The sequence below is a fragment of the Mugil cephalus genome, chromosome 2 (assembly GCF_022458985.1).
Source record: "Mugil cephalus isolate CIBA_MC_2020 chromosome 2, CIBA_Mcephalus_1.1, whole genome shotgun sequence".
In the NCBI taxonomy this organism is placed as follows: domain Eukaryota; kingdom Metazoa; phylum Chordata; class Actinopteri; order Mugiliformes; family Mugilidae; genus Mugil; species Mugil cephalus.
Window position 1 is genome coordinate 4,449,153 of NC_061771.1, and position 20,745 is coordinate 4,469,897.

The following is a 20,745-nucleotide window of genomic DNA, read 5'->3' on the forward strand; positions in this document are numbered from 1 at the left end:
CTAACACATTTGTGCGGCTGATTTCGTTTGCATTAAACCAACGCAACCCTCATCAAGTCACGCACACATATGAATATGTAAACACACATATGTAAAGAGATGCACCCTCGTGTGGTGATTTGCGTACCCTCGCACATGCACTGAGCATGTGGATCTGGTCGACGGTTGGCACACAGAGAGTGTATTCACACTCGCCTACACACAAACCACACATCACCACAAGAGGATGCAGTGAGAGGACGAAATCATGGCGGAGGCTGTTTTTATTTCCAAATCCCTACATTTTCAACCAGACAAACAAAGGTTTCGCTGTGTGCGTATGTATCTGTATGTATTATGCTCAGGTGAGGCAGAGGGAACATGAAATTCTATGTGTCAAATGAAGGGAAAAATAAATTTGAGTGAAGCATGGGGATTTCTGTTGCCTGGGGAAGGCAGGCGGATGAAGCAAGTAGAGAAAAAAAGAGGATGTTCTGCACTGTAAGTCACAAATGTTTGCCTTTACCTATTTCTGATTCAGCCTAACCTTCATTTCCTTCGTCCCATTTAACGTCCTGTTCAAACAGACAACACAAGAAAACCCACAACAAGATGAAGATTTTTAAACACTTTTCATGTGCAATCTATGTAAGTCATGCAGCTATGCTTCTTGACATTTGTATTAGTACACAATTCTTGTAAACAATAGGCTTTGGCAAGGGTTCATTATCAGTTGTCTACAGCTTGCGGGGGTAAGGTGATACGAGTGTGGACTTGTCTCAGCTTTTGACAAAGCGAATTGAACGTATTTGCATATTTTTGTATATTTTTAGGCACTTTCGCATGATGCTCGCTGGCGCGCGTGTGATTGTACTGTTGGAATTTGCAAATTGCGGCGTGAAGCGAATCACTTCCAGTGTACCGGCTCTGGTTTGAACAGGATTCATTATCGTCCAGGACAAATGCCACTGAACAAGCATGGCCACTAATGACACAATCCCACACATGATTAACGTTGTATTAATTAAGATGCAACAGGGATTGTGGGTTGAGATGCATCACACATTTTAAGATCAACACGTCACTTTATTCAGAAATTCTCATCAGTCAAAATCTAAATTCTGACATATTATTTATTTTTTTGTTTACTTTGTTAATATGACGTTATTACGTTAAAAAAGCTACCACACTTCTATTTTATTTGATAACTACAGTTCACCGTTCCCTCAGCCAGGTGCTGCTACTTAATTATTGCTAAGCTGTTGGCCTTCAGAGGTCAGATCCTGTTGTAGCAGATACAAACCTGTGGCATCTGCTGCGACCCTGCACTCCAACATAAATGCCTTGGCCATGTTCGGGGTCAACACTGCTGAAGTGCGCGCCTGTTTGTGCGTGCAAGTCCGGGGCCACAGTTTATCTCAGCCTCTGCGTGTGTTTGTGCGAGGCGTGATTGGCGTCGGTGATAAATCACTTTCACCTCTCTCGTCTACAAGTACCTCATTAGATTTGTCCTTTAACAAGCCAATCAAACAGCAGACTAATTAATAAATCATATCGCCACGGTAACAGCAGGCACAGGTCAATGCTGCATGCTGGGGGAGAAGCATCTGTTTGTTGTTTTTAGAAGCAGGTGTATTTGTGGACGGGTGCATGCGAATCATTCTTTTAGCCAAGGTGATTGTACAGCTGTACAACTTTTACATCGGAATGAGAATCCCATTTATTGCCACGTAAGCTCGCACATTTAAGCAATTTGCGTGTTGGCGTTTGGTGCAACAAACATCAGTCTAAGTAAGAAATAAGAAAAATATAAATTATGCAAAGTATACTTTGCATTTACATAAGAAATTCTCCTAATTCAGGGTAGTAGGAGGAGTGACTGTAGCTTCAGTGAAACAAACTTGTTCATGTGCTCCTTGTATTGGCTCCAGTGCTAAATGCTAACTGCTAATCACACCAATTACTCCTGGAAAAGTAATAATAGACTCCATGCAACACTAATAATACCGTAGACAGTGCTGCAATTTACAGAGGTGAAAATATTCACTTAAGTGTTCTTGAATCTTAGTGATAATGATATAACTATGCCTCAATCTGATTAAGCCAGGCTGGTGGTTCAGGCTGGAAGTTGTTTTATAATAACATTTTCAATGCATTGCCCAATCATGCATGTCTGTGACATATCTCTTACTCAAAGCACTGCTTCACATTCAGACTGAGCTCAGCAGCTTTACTGCTGCACTGTCGCCTGCTGTTACAAATGGAATTATCTTTACTCACCTAGGCTACTATTGAATGGCATTTGGTCATATTTGGATTTGGAAAGCTTCCTCTTTTAACACTTCATGCTAATTTGAGGTATATATTCAGTTTAAGAGCATGGTTTATGTCAAGCCTGCTCAGATTTGTTTCACAGCATCACATGTGCAGAGCCACAGCAGTAAAATGTGAGTACACATGTATAATTTAACCAAAATTAGGTCCTTAGACTTCTAACATCTAGCAAGCTGTAAAGCAAAACTCATTTAAGCCCTTGTACAAGCTAGAGACTGTGATAAGAGAAGTTGTTGATAGCACAGCTAATCACAGGGTGGCATATGCATAAAGCTCTACAGAGGGTGGGCATCTTAAGTTTGGCTTAGATATATCCAATTTATGAGTTAATAAGAACTTTATCTTTTTAGCTTAAACAAGCTATGGTATAAACCCTAGAAACAGATATAAAGTTCAACTCTATATAGCAAAATTGTCAGATGTATAGGTATAATGTTGTAATTGTTTAATGGACGCATTCTGCCCCTGAATGTGGATCTTATACATTCTTACATTGGTCAGTGTATAACGCAATGGTACAGTTGTCAGTAGGCAAGCCTGTAACACTTGGCTTCTCCTGACCTCTGTTTTAGCTAATTTATTTCCCTCCATCTGGCCGTAGTCCCATGTCAGCTTTAAAACAAGCAACTCAGCTCTGACTGTTTTGCTGACACACGCACTGGCAATCTATGAAAGATGTACGCGCAACAATTGAGTACATTGAGTTCAGAAATTCCAATCATCAGTATGTGTGCAGTCTTATGTGCGTAGTCGTGTGTACCGTCTGTGTCTTCTTAATCTGATGTCCATTTCCTACATTCTGCCTGCATGCAAGATCCAGCCGAATGCAATCAAAGGGTGCCCTTGAAGAACAAATTAAATATGTTTATATGTATTTGCTGCATTTTGTGTATGTAAGAATACATGTGCACACATCCTCTGAAGAACTGATTGGCACATTGATTCTTCTGGGTAGATATGGTACTGTTTGCAAAGCCTATATTGCTGCTGTGCTTGTTTTCTGGGTTTATTTGGAGGGTAAAACTCTCATCATTTTTTTTTATTTGAACAATCATCGCAATCTGATGAAAACCACAGAGATTAAAATTGGATTCAAAATCCAGAGACGGAGACATGGAGAGGTGCGTCAATGCAGGACTGAAAAAGTAGGCAGCGAGTTCCGGGATTTGGAGTTCACCCACAGTCAAAGTGTCAGAAAGAAATCTGTTGTCAACAAAAATTATTTACAGGCCTACATCTCACAGGTCTTTCTAGAGGTTATATGCGTAAGAACGAATTTTAAATTGATGCAGTGTGAGTTGGGAACTTTTTCTGACCAAAAAAAAAAAAAAGTTGACTGAGGTGGGCTGTTGAACGCAGTGAATGTAACAACCGTTTATGTGTGACTATGGAGGACAGACAGGCAAAGGAATTCTTAAAAAGACCAAAATAACATAAGATTGGCATAAGAAAATGTCTGTTAGCATTTAGCGTAGAAGTGAAAGAGATGCTTTCCTGGCAGGAGTGCAGAGAGTTGCAGTGGCAGAAAGAAGTGAAAGAGAAGGAGAAGTGAATTTGAGTCACGGCGTCAATTTCTTGTCTCACTGTTGCTAATTTTCTTATCTCCCAACACTTTCCTTCCGCTGTCTTTCCTCCCCACTTTGTCAGCCAGTGCTTCCTCATTCCATTATATGGTCCAGGGCTTGGAGGTTGATGTATGAGTGCACCATTGAGGGACTTGGACACGAGAGAGTGCTGGACATACGTCACACACATCACTCACCAATACACTCTTTGGTCAAAACCATAAAAGGGGGCTTTGAGCAGGACTGCTGGGCTGACATGCAGCTCTATTAGGATAGCAGTCAGAAAGAAATGCAAGTACAGTGAATGATGGCAACAGGGATAAAAGGGACAGGGGGCTGAAGAGAAGACTCAGTGGAGGAAGAAGAGGTGATGAAAGGGCTGATAAAGTAAAAGGATGAGGTGGGATGGATGCTGAGTGCTAACACGAATAATGTCAGTCTTAAGTGTTGACAATTTAGTGTATGATTTTAAAGTTTACCATTTCAGTGTTTCATGTACAAAGAGACTACATGGTGCCAAATCATAACTAAAGGTAAACTTTCCTATAGAACAGGTCTACATCTCGTTATTTTATTAAACAATCTTTATTTATCTATCACATGATGGCATGTCATTTCTTTCTCTAGACAATTGCAGGTTTACAAATATCCTCTTCTCTGCATCTTGCATGCCAGAGTTCCTTTGATATCTGGCATTAACTTTGTGGGTGTAGTGTCTTATAGGGTCAGTATGGACAGGTCAACCCTTTAATGGTCCATTAAACTTATTTTGTAGCTTGTATCAGCCATTTGAGACATCAGCTGTGTCTGATATTCATGATAAAAAAAAGCACATGAATATGAACTAAATTAAGAAAGGAGAATTAAACAAATAGTTTAATGGCAAATCCGTGATATCTCATCAGCTATTTTTATGTAGATTTCATATAGCCGGGTGTTATCAGATAACAGATACAGTAGAATTATTAAACATTAGTATATTTTTAATTTTTACTGAGAATTCTCTGAGGAACCTGATGGTGTTAACTTGGTTGTTATCGTGTTCATAGGTTGCCTACAAGCCCATGTGTGTGCAATTAAAGAATTTTAGAATTAGAGAATTTTTACTGACTACATTTCTGACCTCCACTCCATTTGTAAAATATTGGAAGGCCTGCACACTAACCCTCTTTTGCTCTTCTTATTTCATGGCATTCTGAAAAACCAAACAAACAAGGTGGGAAATTAATCAAAGTGTGATCTAGGCACTTAGAAAAACATAACATGTGTTAGAAGAGTGGACAAATTCTGTTAATATATTTAATATTTACCACTGCGTTGGCCAGATGTCGATACGATGGTATGTGTTGAAACTGAAGAGAGAATGTATGTTACACTGACTTTCCATTCAGGTTGACCCTAACCCGGTTGTGTATTTAAGCAGTATGTGTGTCATTAAACGCGTGATAAAATATTCGGATCTAGACACGCAAAGGTCATCCCATAACGCCTTTATATGGTATAATTAGAACATTCTGAAAATAATAAATTTAGACAAGAGGAAGACACTGACATGCCCAAAGAGATGGATATGGTGGAAAATGAGGCACATGTTTTGTACGTATTAATGTGTTTGGTCGGGGGTGGGGATGATAGAAGAGACCGGCTAGCTGAGCAGGGTCATAAAGCTTGTGTGCTGATTCTGTCAAGAGGAAAGATTTACTTACATGCACACACACACCTACACACACACACACGCACACTCATGTGATGTGGTTACAGCAGGCGTCCATCACATCTCTCACAGTGTGGCTGCCCTTGGAAATTGTCTTTCTCCCCCTCCTGTGATTCCTTTTTCTCTTAAGCATTGCTTCCACATGCACACACACACACACACACACACACACATAAACACGCAGAGGTGTCTCCGCCATTGTTATGCCACTTCAAAGAAAAAAACACAGTGGGAGAGAGGAACAGTCATTTTCTTGCCCCTTTCTCAAAGTCACCACGTTTACCCCGACCATTCCCCCCTCACACACACACGCACAGGGTCCTCGCTATAAACTACCGTTCTTTCTCTTATTTACGTCTTATCAGGTGTTCAGGCGTCTTATCAAGTGTTCCTTACGATTTGTCCAGAAGTGTGACGTTCCTTTTTTGAAACGCTGTCACCACATCACTAGCATGGGTTACACAGATTTAGCAGAGTGAAGACTTGTTTTTGCGTGCCTTTGTGATAGACTTTCACTGAAAGAGTTTAAGAGTTGACATGAGTCGACATGTTTTTGTGGTTGTGAACGGGTTTTATATCAAAGAGAAAAAGGCTCACATTTTATGGATTTCTCTTGGAAACTTCCAAGCAGGTTAGATGTCTTTAATGAATAATGGAAAATGTGGCATACACTGACACTCAAGAGATACAATTCTGATTATTTTATCCATCTTTATATATATATATATATATTTTTTTTATTTTTTTAAATAAAAATTTTAGTTCCTTCGAAATGCATTTAATTCTGGAACTGTATCCTTATCCATCTTCATTCATTTATAAGTATTTAAGATTGCCTTTGGAATTTTAAATATAATACTTGCAAACTTGTGCAACACCAAAATATGCATTTGAGAAATTTTAGGAAAAGGTGTCCACCCTTATGATGAGTGATTCTGTGTTACTTTCTACCCACCACACCAGAAAATATCACATACACACATGAGCTTTTCCGGTGGTGTTCAAAGAGCTTCACAAAGCAGATGCTTCTAATGACACTTTTTATCTAAAACTTCATAAAACCAGCTCAAGTCTGTGTTGTTGGTGGTTAACAGTTCTGGCTTTTTGATTGACAGACAGTGACTCAACAGGAGGCAGTGTGCCAGAGGGAGGGAGGAAAAAGAAATCAACAATATTGGAAGAACAAGAATGGGGCTGAACGAGAATTCAGAGGGAGAGAAACAAATACAATGACAGAGAAAGAATGAAAGAGTAAATAACTGTACAGGTCCTACTCACACAGATCTACACCAAAGGACAACTTGCACTGTCACAGAGTCACACTGCATGTGTACATATTCCTGCGGTCATGTGGATTACATATCAGTAATCAGTATTCAGACTAAATGAGATTACTGTGCTGGAAGAGCCTCTAAATAAACACATAACCAAGTTTTTGTGAACTCGTGTGCTAACAACCAAATCATCACAGTATTAGAACAGTAGATTGTGCTGCTGTCCGTGGTGCTGAAATGACTTGCACTATACTGTAGATAGGACTTTTCAGCAGGGGTGTCAAACTCAGTTAAGTTCGGGGACAGCCTACAGCCCAGTTTGAACTCAGAAGTACATTATTAAAAAATTGTTCTACAAAACACTTTATGGACAACCTGGCATTTACACTTTTGTTCTGGGTCTCAGTGTTGTGTTACATCCTCAACTCTGACTAAAACAGTATGACCTTTACTTTCATTGAACAATTGTGGTTAAGCACTTCCTTTTTCTTCCTCCTCCTTCCCCATCTACCGCTCCTTCTCCTCAGCCATTTTAAATTCATCTTGCGGGGCCAGATTGGACCCTCTTCAGCGGGCCGGTTTTGGCCCCCAGGCCGCATGTATGATGCCTCTACTTTACAGCATCCAATGTTTAAACAGGAAATTTTTGTTTTTTTGGTTTTGGTACCAGAGTGATCAAAGTAGCTGTCTTGAATGTTTGTCTTAAGCAGTCTGACTTTTTTTTTAACAGAAATAGACAGCACCCTGAATAATACATGTTACTGCAAGTGTGATAAACAGTCCTTGGGCATGCTTTAGTCACCAACAAACAAGACAGAGGGATGATGACTCTTGAGAGCCCTAAACTAGAATTTGTTGCCCAAAACAAGCAGCCAATCCACAAACTGGAGTTGCTTCAACCAGCTCAGTCTGACTTTGTTTCTAGTGTTACAAAACTGCCATCCCTCCCGATTTACAGATAGATGACATGCAGATAGTTCAGAACAAAATCAAAGGCTATAGGTGCAGCGATATTATTGTTTGTGCAGCCAAGCTGACAGATTTACTTCATATACTTTGAAATATTTAATATTAAAAGTGTCACTTTAAACAAGATGATAAGTTAGCTCTTGTAGATTAGCTGGAAGGGGTGTGCTTTGCCTTGTACCTATTTCTGTAATCCAACTGTCACTGGTTTTAAAAAGCTATTCTAATGTGCACCTGCTGTGTTGTTTACTAAAATTTTCCATGTCGTTAGTCTGTGTAATCACGTACTGAAGATGTGATGTAGGGAAGTGGCACATGACAGCATTTTTCAGCCGTCAGTTTTCAAATATTTCAAGCAAACAAGCAGTTTAAAAAACCTTTATACTCACTCCAGCAATCCACTAGGGCATATGTTCTTCTTTATACCTACATGTGATTGGATAAAGTCGTGAGATGGCAACTATAGTAGGAAAACTTGGGATGAAAAGAGCTGGGAACCTGTCAATCAAATAACAACAAATAACCCCCCTCTCTTTATTGTGCCTCACTGTTGCCTGTCTCCTGTTGCTGTTCCTCTCCTCTCATTTCTGTGAACCACTAATTAGTCTCATGGGTCCTGGACAAACGAAAAACATCATTGGACGGTGACAAATCTAGACAGAGATAAATGAGAGCAACCTTTCACTCAAGATCCTCCTCCATCCTATAAATAGAGACCATCATAAAGTGGCTCCTTAGGAGGCAAAACCACAAATGAACAAGTCCAGAAAAACGGCGTATGGCAACCCGTGCTGTGGTGACAGCCGGTTGTGCTTCTTGAGGAGGTCGTGCAGAGCATTCACTTTCAAAAACGAATAACTCCTGACCTTAATCATATGCTAATATTTACTACATCAAAAGCTGAGGCTCGAGTTGTCTTGATAACAGTGTTACAGAAAAAAAGGACATACCACACAATCTTTCACTTTTTTCCAACTGGTCTTCTTTCAGTAGCCGTCCTTCTCCCCAACACTGACTATCTCCTGTCCTTGTGTCTGTTGGAGGTTGTTTGCATGGGGACAGATGTTGTGCCTTTAGCTTTTGTGTTTGTGTGTGGAAGACACAAAGAGAAGGAGAGCTGTAGTTGTCCTTTTAAGTCTTCTCTTTTTACAGCAGGCCTGCAGCAGAAGCTCACAAATCTGTTGGAATAGGGAATGCCTCGCTGCACAGGAACCAAGTGTGTGTGTGAGTGTGCCTGCCTGAGTGTGTTTAGGTGTGAAGTCATTGTTTATGCTGGACGGTGTTCCTTTGTGTTTGCTGGTGCATGTAGCTGCAGTGTGATTTTGGGATTGTCTGTCCATATGAAGGCTTCGCTAGTTGGTGTGGATTTTTTTGTTTGTTTGTTTGTGTTTTCCACGTTGTGCATGTGTACTCGAGTTTGAGCATGTGTGTGCATCCAGTGGCTGAACACCTGAATGCCCACAGTGACAGAGAGGAATGGCAGGCTGTTCAAACCAACAGCCTACAGCCAACAGAGAGCACTCCCAATTCGGTTAGCTTAGTGTTTTATCACACTGGCACCAACACACTCACACAGACCCATGAAAAAACAAATACACACGTATGGAAACACCGGTAGTTTGCTGCATGTGTGAGCATTTGACATGAAATCCCTTGTTGTGGGGTCGTTCACATTCTGCATGTAGCCTACACTCCTGCCACACTACCAACAGTGTTTCTGTTAGAGGCTTCACATAATATACTGGTGAGATAAGATTGGTAAGACACATTTAAAAATGATCCAGAATGTTATTAAACAGGTTTGCTAAATATTTTGTAGACTAGACTGAATAGACTAGAGACTGGGTGAGAAAAACAAATCTTTTTTTATTTTTTATAACTTCATAATTTTCAAATATTAGAATCAGAAATCAGAATGTCTTTATTGACCTTGCACGCAGTACAGCAAGACAGCATTAAAAAAATCTCAGAAAAAACAAAAAAATAAAATAAAATGCAGGTAAGAGAATGTAGTATATAACTGTATTAAATTGCTTTGATTAATTAATTAATTTAAGACACATACTATGTTTTAAGTTTATGCCCAGAAAGAAATAACTAATTGGCTGGAAACAGAAGTACCAAAGTTTTCAACAGCTCGCAAATTCTTCAATGTGAAAGCGATATTCCAACCCACTAACGTTGTGGAGACAGAATCTTACCTGTGATGTATTAGGTGACTGTATTATTCACCAAACTATTTTTTAACCTCAATGCTGCAGAGAATATCTAGAATTCATTAATTTATAAAAAAAAAAAGAAGAAGAAGAAGCTATATTCTTGCTTTATTCGTGGCCAGTACTTTTCAGGTGCAGTCATTTGTCTTACCGTGTGTTATATCTCTTTCCCGCTAGCTAAAATCGGCGTGTGCATCCTGTGTGTTCTTTAAAACAAAACAAAGATGGACAGAAAATTACAGTAACTTTTAGTTGTGAATAAATCAAACAGATGTTGAATACATTTCTGTTGAATTCTAAGCAGGTACTACTAACATCCAATTGCTCCACATTTAGTTTCACTAATATTTTTATTTTTTTTTTGCTGAGTGAGGTTGTCAACCATCCAAAGTGTAGTGTTATTGGTGAAATGTGAGCTCATGAGAAGAGAGCCTGGCTGACAGATATGTTGGATCTGCACCAACCATTTACACATAGCAGCAGCACAAATCAGCCATGTGTGCATATCAATTACTCTGTGATATAAATTTCTAGTGCGAAACACATTTTTAAACTGTCTGTTATCCCTTCTACAAGTCCATCCACCGTCCTTCTCTTTATTGTGCATCCACATCAACCCCCACTGGTGCCCACCTGTCTCTTCATTTGTCTGGCTTTCAAATATGTTATCAGACAGTGCACTTGTACATCTGTTCCACTCTCTACAATTATTTGCACAGTCCACCAGGCCTGACTTGACACATGAATTCATATCCCACATGCACTGTCGCTCATTGAACTCCATAATGAGGAAGGATGACACTGCGCATCAGTGTTCATTTCCTCTGAAAAATCACTTAATGGACACATGGGGTAACTTCATATGAAATAAAAACAGAAAGGAAAATGCACAGAAAACTGCACAGCACCTGACTTACACAAAACTTAAAAACAATTTATATTCAAAGCGATATATTTGTACTCTCCCTCTCACTGCATTCAGCTTGAAACTCATTGTGATCTGTTGTATGCAAAAATACTTTCCATATGAGGACAGGTTTGCAATTACCCGTCATAATGGACGCTGAACATTTTTTTTTATGTGAAATGAAGCTGTTTGAAAGATGGAAGACAATTTCAACGAAATACCTCTCCAAGTGATATCTCCTGGATTTTTATCCCTTGTTATTAGCTCTTAAGATAAACAAATGCTGTTTATTTTGTACTTCTTCTTTTGGAGAGTACGTAGGTTGAGAGGTATATGTATCATGATCATACCCTTCTCTTCATTTTTCTCTTTCTTTATCTTTTTCTGTTACTCTTCTTCATAGCCTTTATATTTTTGTCCTCACTCATCTTCTTGCCATTTAATCCCATGTACGTCACTGGAGGACTCCATTAGAGGACACACCACAAAACTCAAGCTGTATTACTTTGTGGAAAATTGCCCTCTCTGGATGGTAAAAAAAAAATTATTCAGCTTAGGTATCTGATGGCTCATGGACAAAGCATACCATCAGCATCATCCCTTCACTGTTTTTCTAGCATTTTCCCCATTGAAAAGATGCGCTGCTCCCTGACTTATTTCCAGGTTCAATGTTGACTTCTAAAATGGTCCCATTCTGCTCTTTTTGTTCAGCACCTTTGACAGGCATATTAATCATTGTGCAGCACCAACGACACATAGTACAGATGTAGGTAATTGTGAACTTGGCCTTTAAGCTTTTCTTTCTATCATTACAACCCAGTACCGCCCTTTTGCTGTAGCTTCTCAGTAACGTACATTCACCACAAATGCTGCGAACTTACACAGGACACAAGTCAGCCAAACATGTAGTTGAAGAACAGAGCTCAGCAAATATCTCAAATAAATAAATAGCGTGTGTGGCCTCCACATGTATGCTTGTATGACTGACAACATCCTGGACAATCTGAGGATGGACCGACACATAATATGCCAGAGGTGTTCTGTTGGATTTAGGTCAGTTGAGCATGGGTGCCAGTCCATGTTATCAATTCCTTCATCCTCCAGGAACTGCTAAATGTGGGCATTGTTGTGCACCAGGAGGATCCCAGCACAAATTGCACCAGCGTAGGGTCTTACAATGACTCCAATATTTTCATTCCAATACCTAAATTGTCAGTCAGGATGCCGATCTCTAGCCTGTAAAGGTCTATGTGTCCCTCCATGGATATGCTTTCCCAGACCATCAGTCACCCACAACCAACCTGGTCATGCTGAACGATGTTACAGGCAGCCTAACGTTCTCCATGGCTTCTCCAGACCCTTTCATGTCCATCACATGTGCTCAGGGTGAGCCTGCTTTCATCTGTGAAAAGCACAGGGCACCAGTGGAGGACTTGCCAATTCTGGTGTTTTATGGCAAATACCAATTGAGCTCCACTGTGCCAGGCAGTGAACACGGGGCCCACTAGAGGATGCCAGGCCCTCAGGCCACTCTCATGAAGTCTGTTTCTGATTGTTTCGTCAGTGACATTCACACCAGTAGCCTGCTGGAGGTCATTGTGCAGGGTTCTGGCAGTGCTTATTCTGTTTCTCCTTGCACAAAGGAGCAGTTACCAGTCTGTTGACGGGTTGAGGATCTTCTATGGCTCTGTGCAGCTTTACTAAAGTTACTGTCTGGAATCTTCTCCATGCTCTTGAGAGTGTGCTGGGAGACATAACAAACCGTTTGCCAATGGTTCGCATGTGTGTCACCCTGGAAGAGTTGGGACTGTCTGTGTAACCTCTGTAGGGTCCAAGTATCGCCTCAAGCTAGCAGCAGTGACACTGACCCTAGCCAAATGCCAAACTAGTAAAAAACTGTCAGAAAAGAGGAAACAGGGAAAAATGTCAGTGACTTCCACTGACATAAAACACTTCCTGTGTTAGGGGTTACCTCATTGTTGTCCATCTAGTGCACCTGTTGTTTCATTAACACCAAAGCAGCTACAGATTAACAACCCCCTCTGCTGCTGAACTGACCAGATCAATATCCCAGAAGTTTAACTGACTTCATGAAAAGCGTTCCCTTAATTTTTTTGAGCAGTCGGTAATTGTAAGCAATTATATGGTAGGCTTATCTACAAGGTCCAAATTAAGGAATATTGAATTGAACTGAGGTAAACTGACTTTAGAGGGCTGATGGGATGCTGTAAGGGTTGCCATGGCGATATGGTTCCAGTAGCCGTTGTTTTTACGGCTGTCAAGCCATAATGATGTTAATAAAGCTAGGTCATGCTGTGCAGGGCCTTCGGGCTGTGGCACACCATGGGATTGATTGATGACTCAGTTGTCAGTTCAATCTAAGAAATGCATTGGAACAGAGAGGGGAGGAGGGAGAGTGGAGTACAAAATTGATTGGTTAACAATAAAGAGAGGAGAGGAAGAAAAAAACTGAAGAGAGCCAGGAAAGGAGACAAAATGGTAAGCCAAAGGGGTTGTTTAAAATATCAAATATACAAAAAACTAATTATGAAACAAGTAACCTTGAGCACCTCTAAGCTGTATGAATATACTAGAAATTGTAAAGTAACATAGAAGATGTCATCTTTTTTATGGTACTTTGTCAACAGTGTATTGTTATTTAATTAATTCAATTCATTTTCAAAAGTTTGAAAGTGGTTAAAAAAGAAGATTGTCCTTTTTTTTAAACATTAATGTCAACTCTTTATGCGCGTTATGTGACAATGTCCTCCTACCTGTCAGCTAGCAAGGTCTGCAGCAGCTGCTAAGGTTAGCCAGTTAGCTCAAGTAAGCAACTGTATTCTCACAATTTGTGTGATAATATACTGTATTTCTATTACATGAAAAATGTAGCAAATACAAGTAAAAGGCATGAGTGAAAGGCAGAGACGGGAAGGGGAGAGACACATACTTAAGATGTAAATTAAACACAGAAAAGTGATTTGAATCATAATATAATTCCATGGATTTTATGTGGTAATATTCTGTGTGGGCTGAGAAAAAAAAAAAAAAAAAAAAAAAAACAGTCAAAAAACTGCATTTAATGTATAACCATGTGGACAGCCGCATAATAACGACTGAGTCATTGGCAAACCATAATGGAGGGTGGTTACAGTAGGTTACTGAGTGAATGAATGTGCTGATGAATAGTAAAAAAACTGACCTGAGGGTCATTATGTAATTCAGTGCCTCTTTCCCCAAAGATGAAAAAGGTGTGGTTTTCATTGATGCCTGTGGCCTGCTTGTCGCCTGCCCTTGCTTGCCCATGTGTGCACCTATTGATTCCCACTGTTTATATATGCAGGAAAATGATTACCATTCTTAGTCACCACAGAAAACTTCTGCATACATGCAGCAAATATCAACACACGTGCCTCAATTACGGAGATACGGAGATGTCCTATTTTGCAGCAACGCCTCGCTATTGATTAATATGCACGTGGTGAACAGATGCACCCACAAAGTGAGGCCACAGAAATGAGCGTATTGCAGGGGAATTTCTTCACTGTGAAAAGGCAAAACATCATTATTCCATTAGCTCATTTGACAAACAGTAAGCTCTCTTTCCACTTGGCATTAACACATGTCTCATATCTCGATTGTGCTCGGATATAAATTAGATCAAAAATATTGAATGTTTTTCTTTTTTCATATGCACAGTCAAAGAAGCTTCGCATTGCCTTTGCCAAGAAACAGATTGCAATATGTATCACATCCTTTCATCACCCCATTTCAGTCTAGTATTAAATGCGGCATTTTTCTTTTACTTTTACAATTTATTATTTATTTATTTACTTTTACAAACAGTGCTCATTTAAAGTTTTAATAAATTTCGACATACTAAGCTAACTCATGCTCCACAGTTAATGCAGCCAAACATACTTCTGTGCACCTCCGGGTGGGATTTGTTTCATTGGGTCTTCAGTGCATTTTGGGTACATTTCTGCCTTGATTTGATGTGTTTTTGCTCTGTCTTATCACAGTTCAGTCACACAGTATCTTGGTTAATTCAGGTGGAAAATGGCTCCTGGAATGCAAAGCAAAACACAGTGCGGCTGTTAGACTTTGTAACAACAACTCCCCACCAGTCCCTTAGAACTGAAGAAGCTTCTCGGATTGAGTGGCGAAACGTCTTCGCAAAAAAAACTGCATTTTTTAAAAAATTTTTTTTTCTCTCTCTGCATGTTTCAAAGTTATTTACATACAGTTAACCTACTTTGATCACCTGGAAGCGTGGCCCCAGGTTCACATTCAGTCAGTACTACAGAAATACTATAATTCCCTAATGTGTCCATTGCATGGGATCTTTTCTGTTTTATCTCCTATAACTGATCACAAATAAATCCAAAATGTAGCTGAAGATGGTATCAAATTCAACCAGTAGGCACTATTCACATTCCCATTGTAAAATTTCCTCCCTTCGAATTTTATTTAAAGACTTTTTAGCACATCTCCGGGATCCGGCTTTACTAATTATCTTGGCTGCCTGCAAAGCAAACTGCTATTGTAGATGATGCAACCGTACTCAGAATAGCACAAGGTGGGCTCAAGCTTTGACTTTCTGCTGTGGCGTAGCAGTGAGTACTTCCTGCACTCTGCTGGAGGCTCTCATGGCTTGAAGGGGGATTTCCAAATTGCGAAGTTTTTCTTCACAATTGTAGCCTCAACAGCTCAAAAGGAGCTTGGGATTGCCTTTTTCCGTGTGTGTGTGTGTGTGTGTGTGTGTGTATGAGAAACTACCCCTGTGGACACATAGCTAGGTTGATATTTGCTCTATACTCTCTCCCTGAAAAAACAACAAAAAAAAAAACAACTAACAGGCCAAGTCTGCATTCCCTCTCCCTTTTTTTTTCCTGCAGGTAGAGCGAGAGTCAGCGTTTTTGTTACCCATCAAGCCTTGTTGGTATCATCATGCGAGACTATATGGAGAAAAAGCAATGCAGGGGGAAGAAAAATCAACAGTCTGTGAGGTGTTGAGGTCATGCAATCTCAGCAAATAAAGACATAATGCCTGTGTGTGTGTGTGTGTGTGTGTGTGTGTGTGTGTGTGTGTGTGTGTGTGTGTGTGTGTGTGTGTGTGTGTGTGTGAGAGAGAGAGAGAGAGAGAGAGACAGAGACAGAGAGACTGATAAAGAGTGAGAGAGAGAGACTGATAAAGAGCGAGAGAGGTGTTGAAATGAGATAGGAAGTGAATTAGGGAGGGAATGTGAAGGAAGCGAGGAAAGAATTTGAGGTATAGAGAGCAAGGTAACGGCAGTGAAAGAGAGTAAAGAGAGTTAGCGAGTCAGATGGACAGAGATAGTGGTGCCTTCCAGCCAGTGTCCATATCTCTCGCGACCAATGACTCCGCCCGCTGCACTACAACTAATGGACTCTGTCCTTCTCCGCCGTCTTATCTGCCCTCTCCCTCGTTCTCCATCCTCCCTCTCTATCTCTCACTATTCACTGCAATGCTATCGGCCCACTTTACAGCTCTACCTCTATCTCATTTTTATCATTCCGTGCTCTTTCTCTCCTGTGCTATCTCACTCTCAAAACTCTCTCCTTACTTTCTCTCCCTCCCCCCCTCCGCTATCTTGCTCAGCGTGTCATCTTTTTCATCCTTCCCTTCAGCACAACCAAAGTTCACCCTCCCCTTTTTTTTCTGCTGATCTTTGTCCTACTGATGTCTCTGTGGGGATCTTTCAATATAATATTTGATAACAATCATTTTATTATAAATTATTATTTAACATTCTGTTCAACTTTACTCAACTTTATCCGTCAGTGGGATAATAAATACGTACATTCATTTCTGTTTTGGCTTATCTAGGTTTCATCACATTAGGGCTGTACAGGAAGATGGAATGTGACATTGTGATACATGCTGCTTGTTTTAATCGAGCAACAAGAAGCTTCTGGGCTGTGTCTGTGCTGGAGTGTCTTGGGAAAGATGCATCCCTACCATAGGTCACTGGAGCTCGCTGTTAATCCTGATCTAGAGCTCAGTTATCATTACTTTTTTCTCTTCTACGACTTTTTTTTTTTTTTTTTTTGCCAAGTATGATTTGAGTTAAGAACACATCAGTTAAAAAATGGGGTTCTTACGTGCATATTTGTGTCCCTCTCAGATGACCCAGGAGCAGTACATCCTTGCAGCCCAGCCAAACCCCCTCCACCAGCGTGGAGCATCAGTGTGCGGAGCCCAGGTTTACCCAGCAGTGGGAATCTACGGCTGGAGGAAGAGATGCTTGTACTTCTTCATCCTCCTCCTCCTCGTCACCATGATAGTCAACCTGGCGCTGACCATCTGGATCCTCAAAGTCATGAACTTCACTCCGGTAAGAAGCATGACGTGTGTGTGTGTGTGTGTGTGTGTGTGTGTGTGTGTGTGTGTGTGTGTGTGTGTGTGTGTGTGTGTGTGTGTGTGCAATGAAAACATCAGGATGTTGTTTGGGTTTGTTTATGTCTGGAAACCCAGTGTAATGCAATGAAACGTGAGAGTGATGATGAAAGTTATAGCAGTTTTAATGTGTGTCTACGTTATTACACCTACAAGACCAATAATCCTTTATTTAAATGAAGTATGCCTGGTGTCACTTGATGAATTAAATGAATAAATGTTTGTTTGAGTACACATTAAGTAGTAAGTAAGTAAGTGTCAAACTGACACTACACTTGCCATTCATTTCACTTCTGTAAGGATTCAATAAGATTCTGATAAATGCTTCACTGCACTGTAAGGAGAGATGTGCAGTGAGCACAGCAACAACAGAATGTGCACGAGGCCTGTCAGACGTCTATTTTATGATAAAACAGCTGAGTCTTGTGCAGCATTTGAACCTTCAACACCACAGACTTGATGAAACATTTGTAGAAGCATCATGGACATCAGCAGACACTCAAGGTTGCAGGATCAATACTCGTACATACGACAAAACTTTTCTAAGCATATAATACATAGTTTTTGTGCCTTTGCTTCTTTATATTATTGTTCTCTTTTGTTCAGAAGCTTTTGGATTCACACACCCATTCAAAGAGATGTTCTTAGTCATTGTGTTAATATTTTAAATCCTTGCAGTTTTTGAATATAAACCCTCAATGTTTTATTTAAGAACAGGGAAGACGTGTTACATCATATAGAGCCGCAAAACTGGGGCAGTTGTGGCGTAGTGATTACAGGGGCGACATTCCACCTGTTTCCATGGCCGCGGTGCCTTGAGGAAGCACAACCTCCACCCCTTGCTAAACAAGCGGCAGCCCACTACTCCCAGTGTACACACTGCTGTGTGAACGAACGGATGGTTTAAAAGCAGAGAGAAAATCCTCATGAGAGGTCAATAAAGGAAAAAATCTCATTATTATTCTGTTTCCACTTGACTGTAAAGTAGTTCTTCTTTTAATTATGGCCAATAACGCAAAAGTACAATTAATTTCTTATCACAGTTTAGCCTAACTACAGCAGGATGCCCCACTGGTGGATTATGAAACCTCTAACCTTCACTCATGGTTGAATGGCAGTGGCTCCCTTGCTCTCATGGACAGGCCCGACATGGCAAATCAGCTGAATCAGTCCAAAAATTTAAAACTCATCTCAAAGCCTATTTTTATTCATTGGCTTTTCAGTGAAGCTGACATCATTTTTATATGCTCTGTTGCTCCTATTTCAATTTTAACCAATTCCTTATTCTCAATATGTTGTGTTATTGCTGTCAACGTCAAGGCTTTGTCTCCTTTCTCCGAGCTTTGTAAATACTGTTTTTTTCCCTACACTTTCAAAGGGGATACAGCACCCGTACATCCAATATCCCTCATCGCCCTGTGGCTAAAGAAACTACAGCGTGATAGTATATATGCAAATGATGCGGAATGTGACCCCCCTGAACCTCTGGAAAAGTGTCCTCACATCACGCCTCATGTTTCAATAAGTGACTTCAGAATATTGGTGGGTGAAAAACAGAGCATGAAGGTCGGAGGGAGTGCATCTCAAAGAATATGCCTGAGGGGAGACAGCCAGAAGTAAGCATGAAAGAGCAGAAAATATTTCATAGACTATATATTGAAAACAAAGGGAGTATGAGTACCATGAAACAGGATAAAGGTCATGCAGAGAGTTAACGGGTATATTTTAAGTAAAAGGATTTAAGCAGAAAGGCAAATTTGATTGTATCTAAATTACCATGAAACATTAAATTCACATTTAGCTATGGCCCATTCATTTTTTAGAAATGTAAAAAAAAAAAACAAAAAAAAAATGGCAGTCGATGTGTTCATTACATGAGAATGGTCTTTGTTCTGTATGTGTGAGTGACATATCATTTCCTTAACACGAGTTTTTGATGAATGATGCTGACCTCATGAAAAAAAAAAAATAAATGCGCTGACCTTTCTGTTTTCCTGCAGCAGCTCCACATGTAACCCAGTCCTTAGCAGCGCTACAAGAGTTTTTGGCTTTTTCATGACCCAAAAAGGACCATTAGAGAACAGGCAGAGAAAGACTGTGGACTGTTAATCTGCAGTTACGCTTGGCACCTTGGTCCTTGAGCATGGACGCCGTAAGCTCCTTTACTCACACTTGAGGTGCGCTTGACAGTTCTTGCAAAGCATCCCCTCTTTTACAATTGTTGCAGCAATCTCTCAGATGCACAGTTCCCGCATGCACCACTGGCTTGTAGGGAACCCACTCCTTCAGCTGCTAGGTGCCCTCTGTGCTGGAATATTTAGAACAGATGCACACGCTGGAAGAGTGCACCACATGCCACCAGTGATAATGTCACTTTTATTGCAAAACAGTGTGCACTCGAGCATCATAGCGAGCACAGGCTTGGCTTTATGGAGGCCTGGAGGAAGGAGGGAGATTGAGTGGGGATGATGAGTGAAAGAAGATGGTGATGGATCTAGAACATAAGAAAGAAAGGGTTCTTGGATTCTTCTGCATGATGAGTTGACACAAACAGTTTAAAGTCTAATAACATGTGAGTACATATGCCTTCAGGAATAGACTGTATATATATATATATATATATATATATATATATATATATGGACAACGTCTCGCCACTTCCTTGCATTGGCCAAACTGACGCTATTTCCCCACGGAGTAGAGCCGTGTTATTGATAACCCAACCACACTTGTCCCTCACTGTTTCACGACACTTTGCGCTGTTTCCTGAGAGAGCTATATATACACTTTTATCCAGCAGATGTCGCTACATTTAATTGTATCAAATGCTTCGAAACACTGAACCACTTCAACGCAACTGCTTCAGATAGATGCAGTGTTTCAGAAAGCTTACATTTCTCCATCACTAGCGCAATGCTCCCTTTAAATACCGCTAGCCCCTAACCAATCAACAAATTTTAGGGGTATTAAAACATAACTCAGCGAACTGTGGGCAAAAATCCACACTTTAACAATAGATTCTGACGTCAGCAACATGGCACAAAAAGACTTCCATACAGTGGTTCCCCCATTCCCCCGAAACACAACAAATCACGAAATATTAGACAAATAAACCATAATGGTGTAGTCCATGATCACATGACCATCAGAAGCGCGCCACCAAGCGCTATTTACAGCGTGACCAGGAAGTACCTCGGCTTGGCCCGAGACCCAGAGGCAAATGCAGGTGACAGCAGCAGGTGAGCTTGAGCGAGTGTGTGTGTGATGCGTAGGCGCCGAGTGTGCACCCTCGGACCCCTAAAGCAGGGAAAACCGAGTCCGGGTAATAAATTAACAGTTTGTGGGTAAGCAGGACCACAGAACCAGGGG

The 20,745-nt window shown here is 40.5% G+C and overlaps 1 protein-coding gene across 1 annotated transcript in view; it reads left to right on the forward strand.

The window, feature by feature from the left end:
• The window catches only part of LOC125003765 (zeta-sarcoglycan), a 314,436-nt gene that overhangs the window by 150,139 nt on the left and 143,552 nt on the right, over nt 1-20,745 (forward strand). Inside the window, exon 2 of the mRNA XM_047577925.1 lies at nt 17,105-17,314. Within this exon, the coding sequence (XP_047433881.1) occupies nt 17,105-17,314 (210 nt within the window). The remainder of the gene's footprint in view (nt 1-17,104; nt 17,315-20,745) is intronic.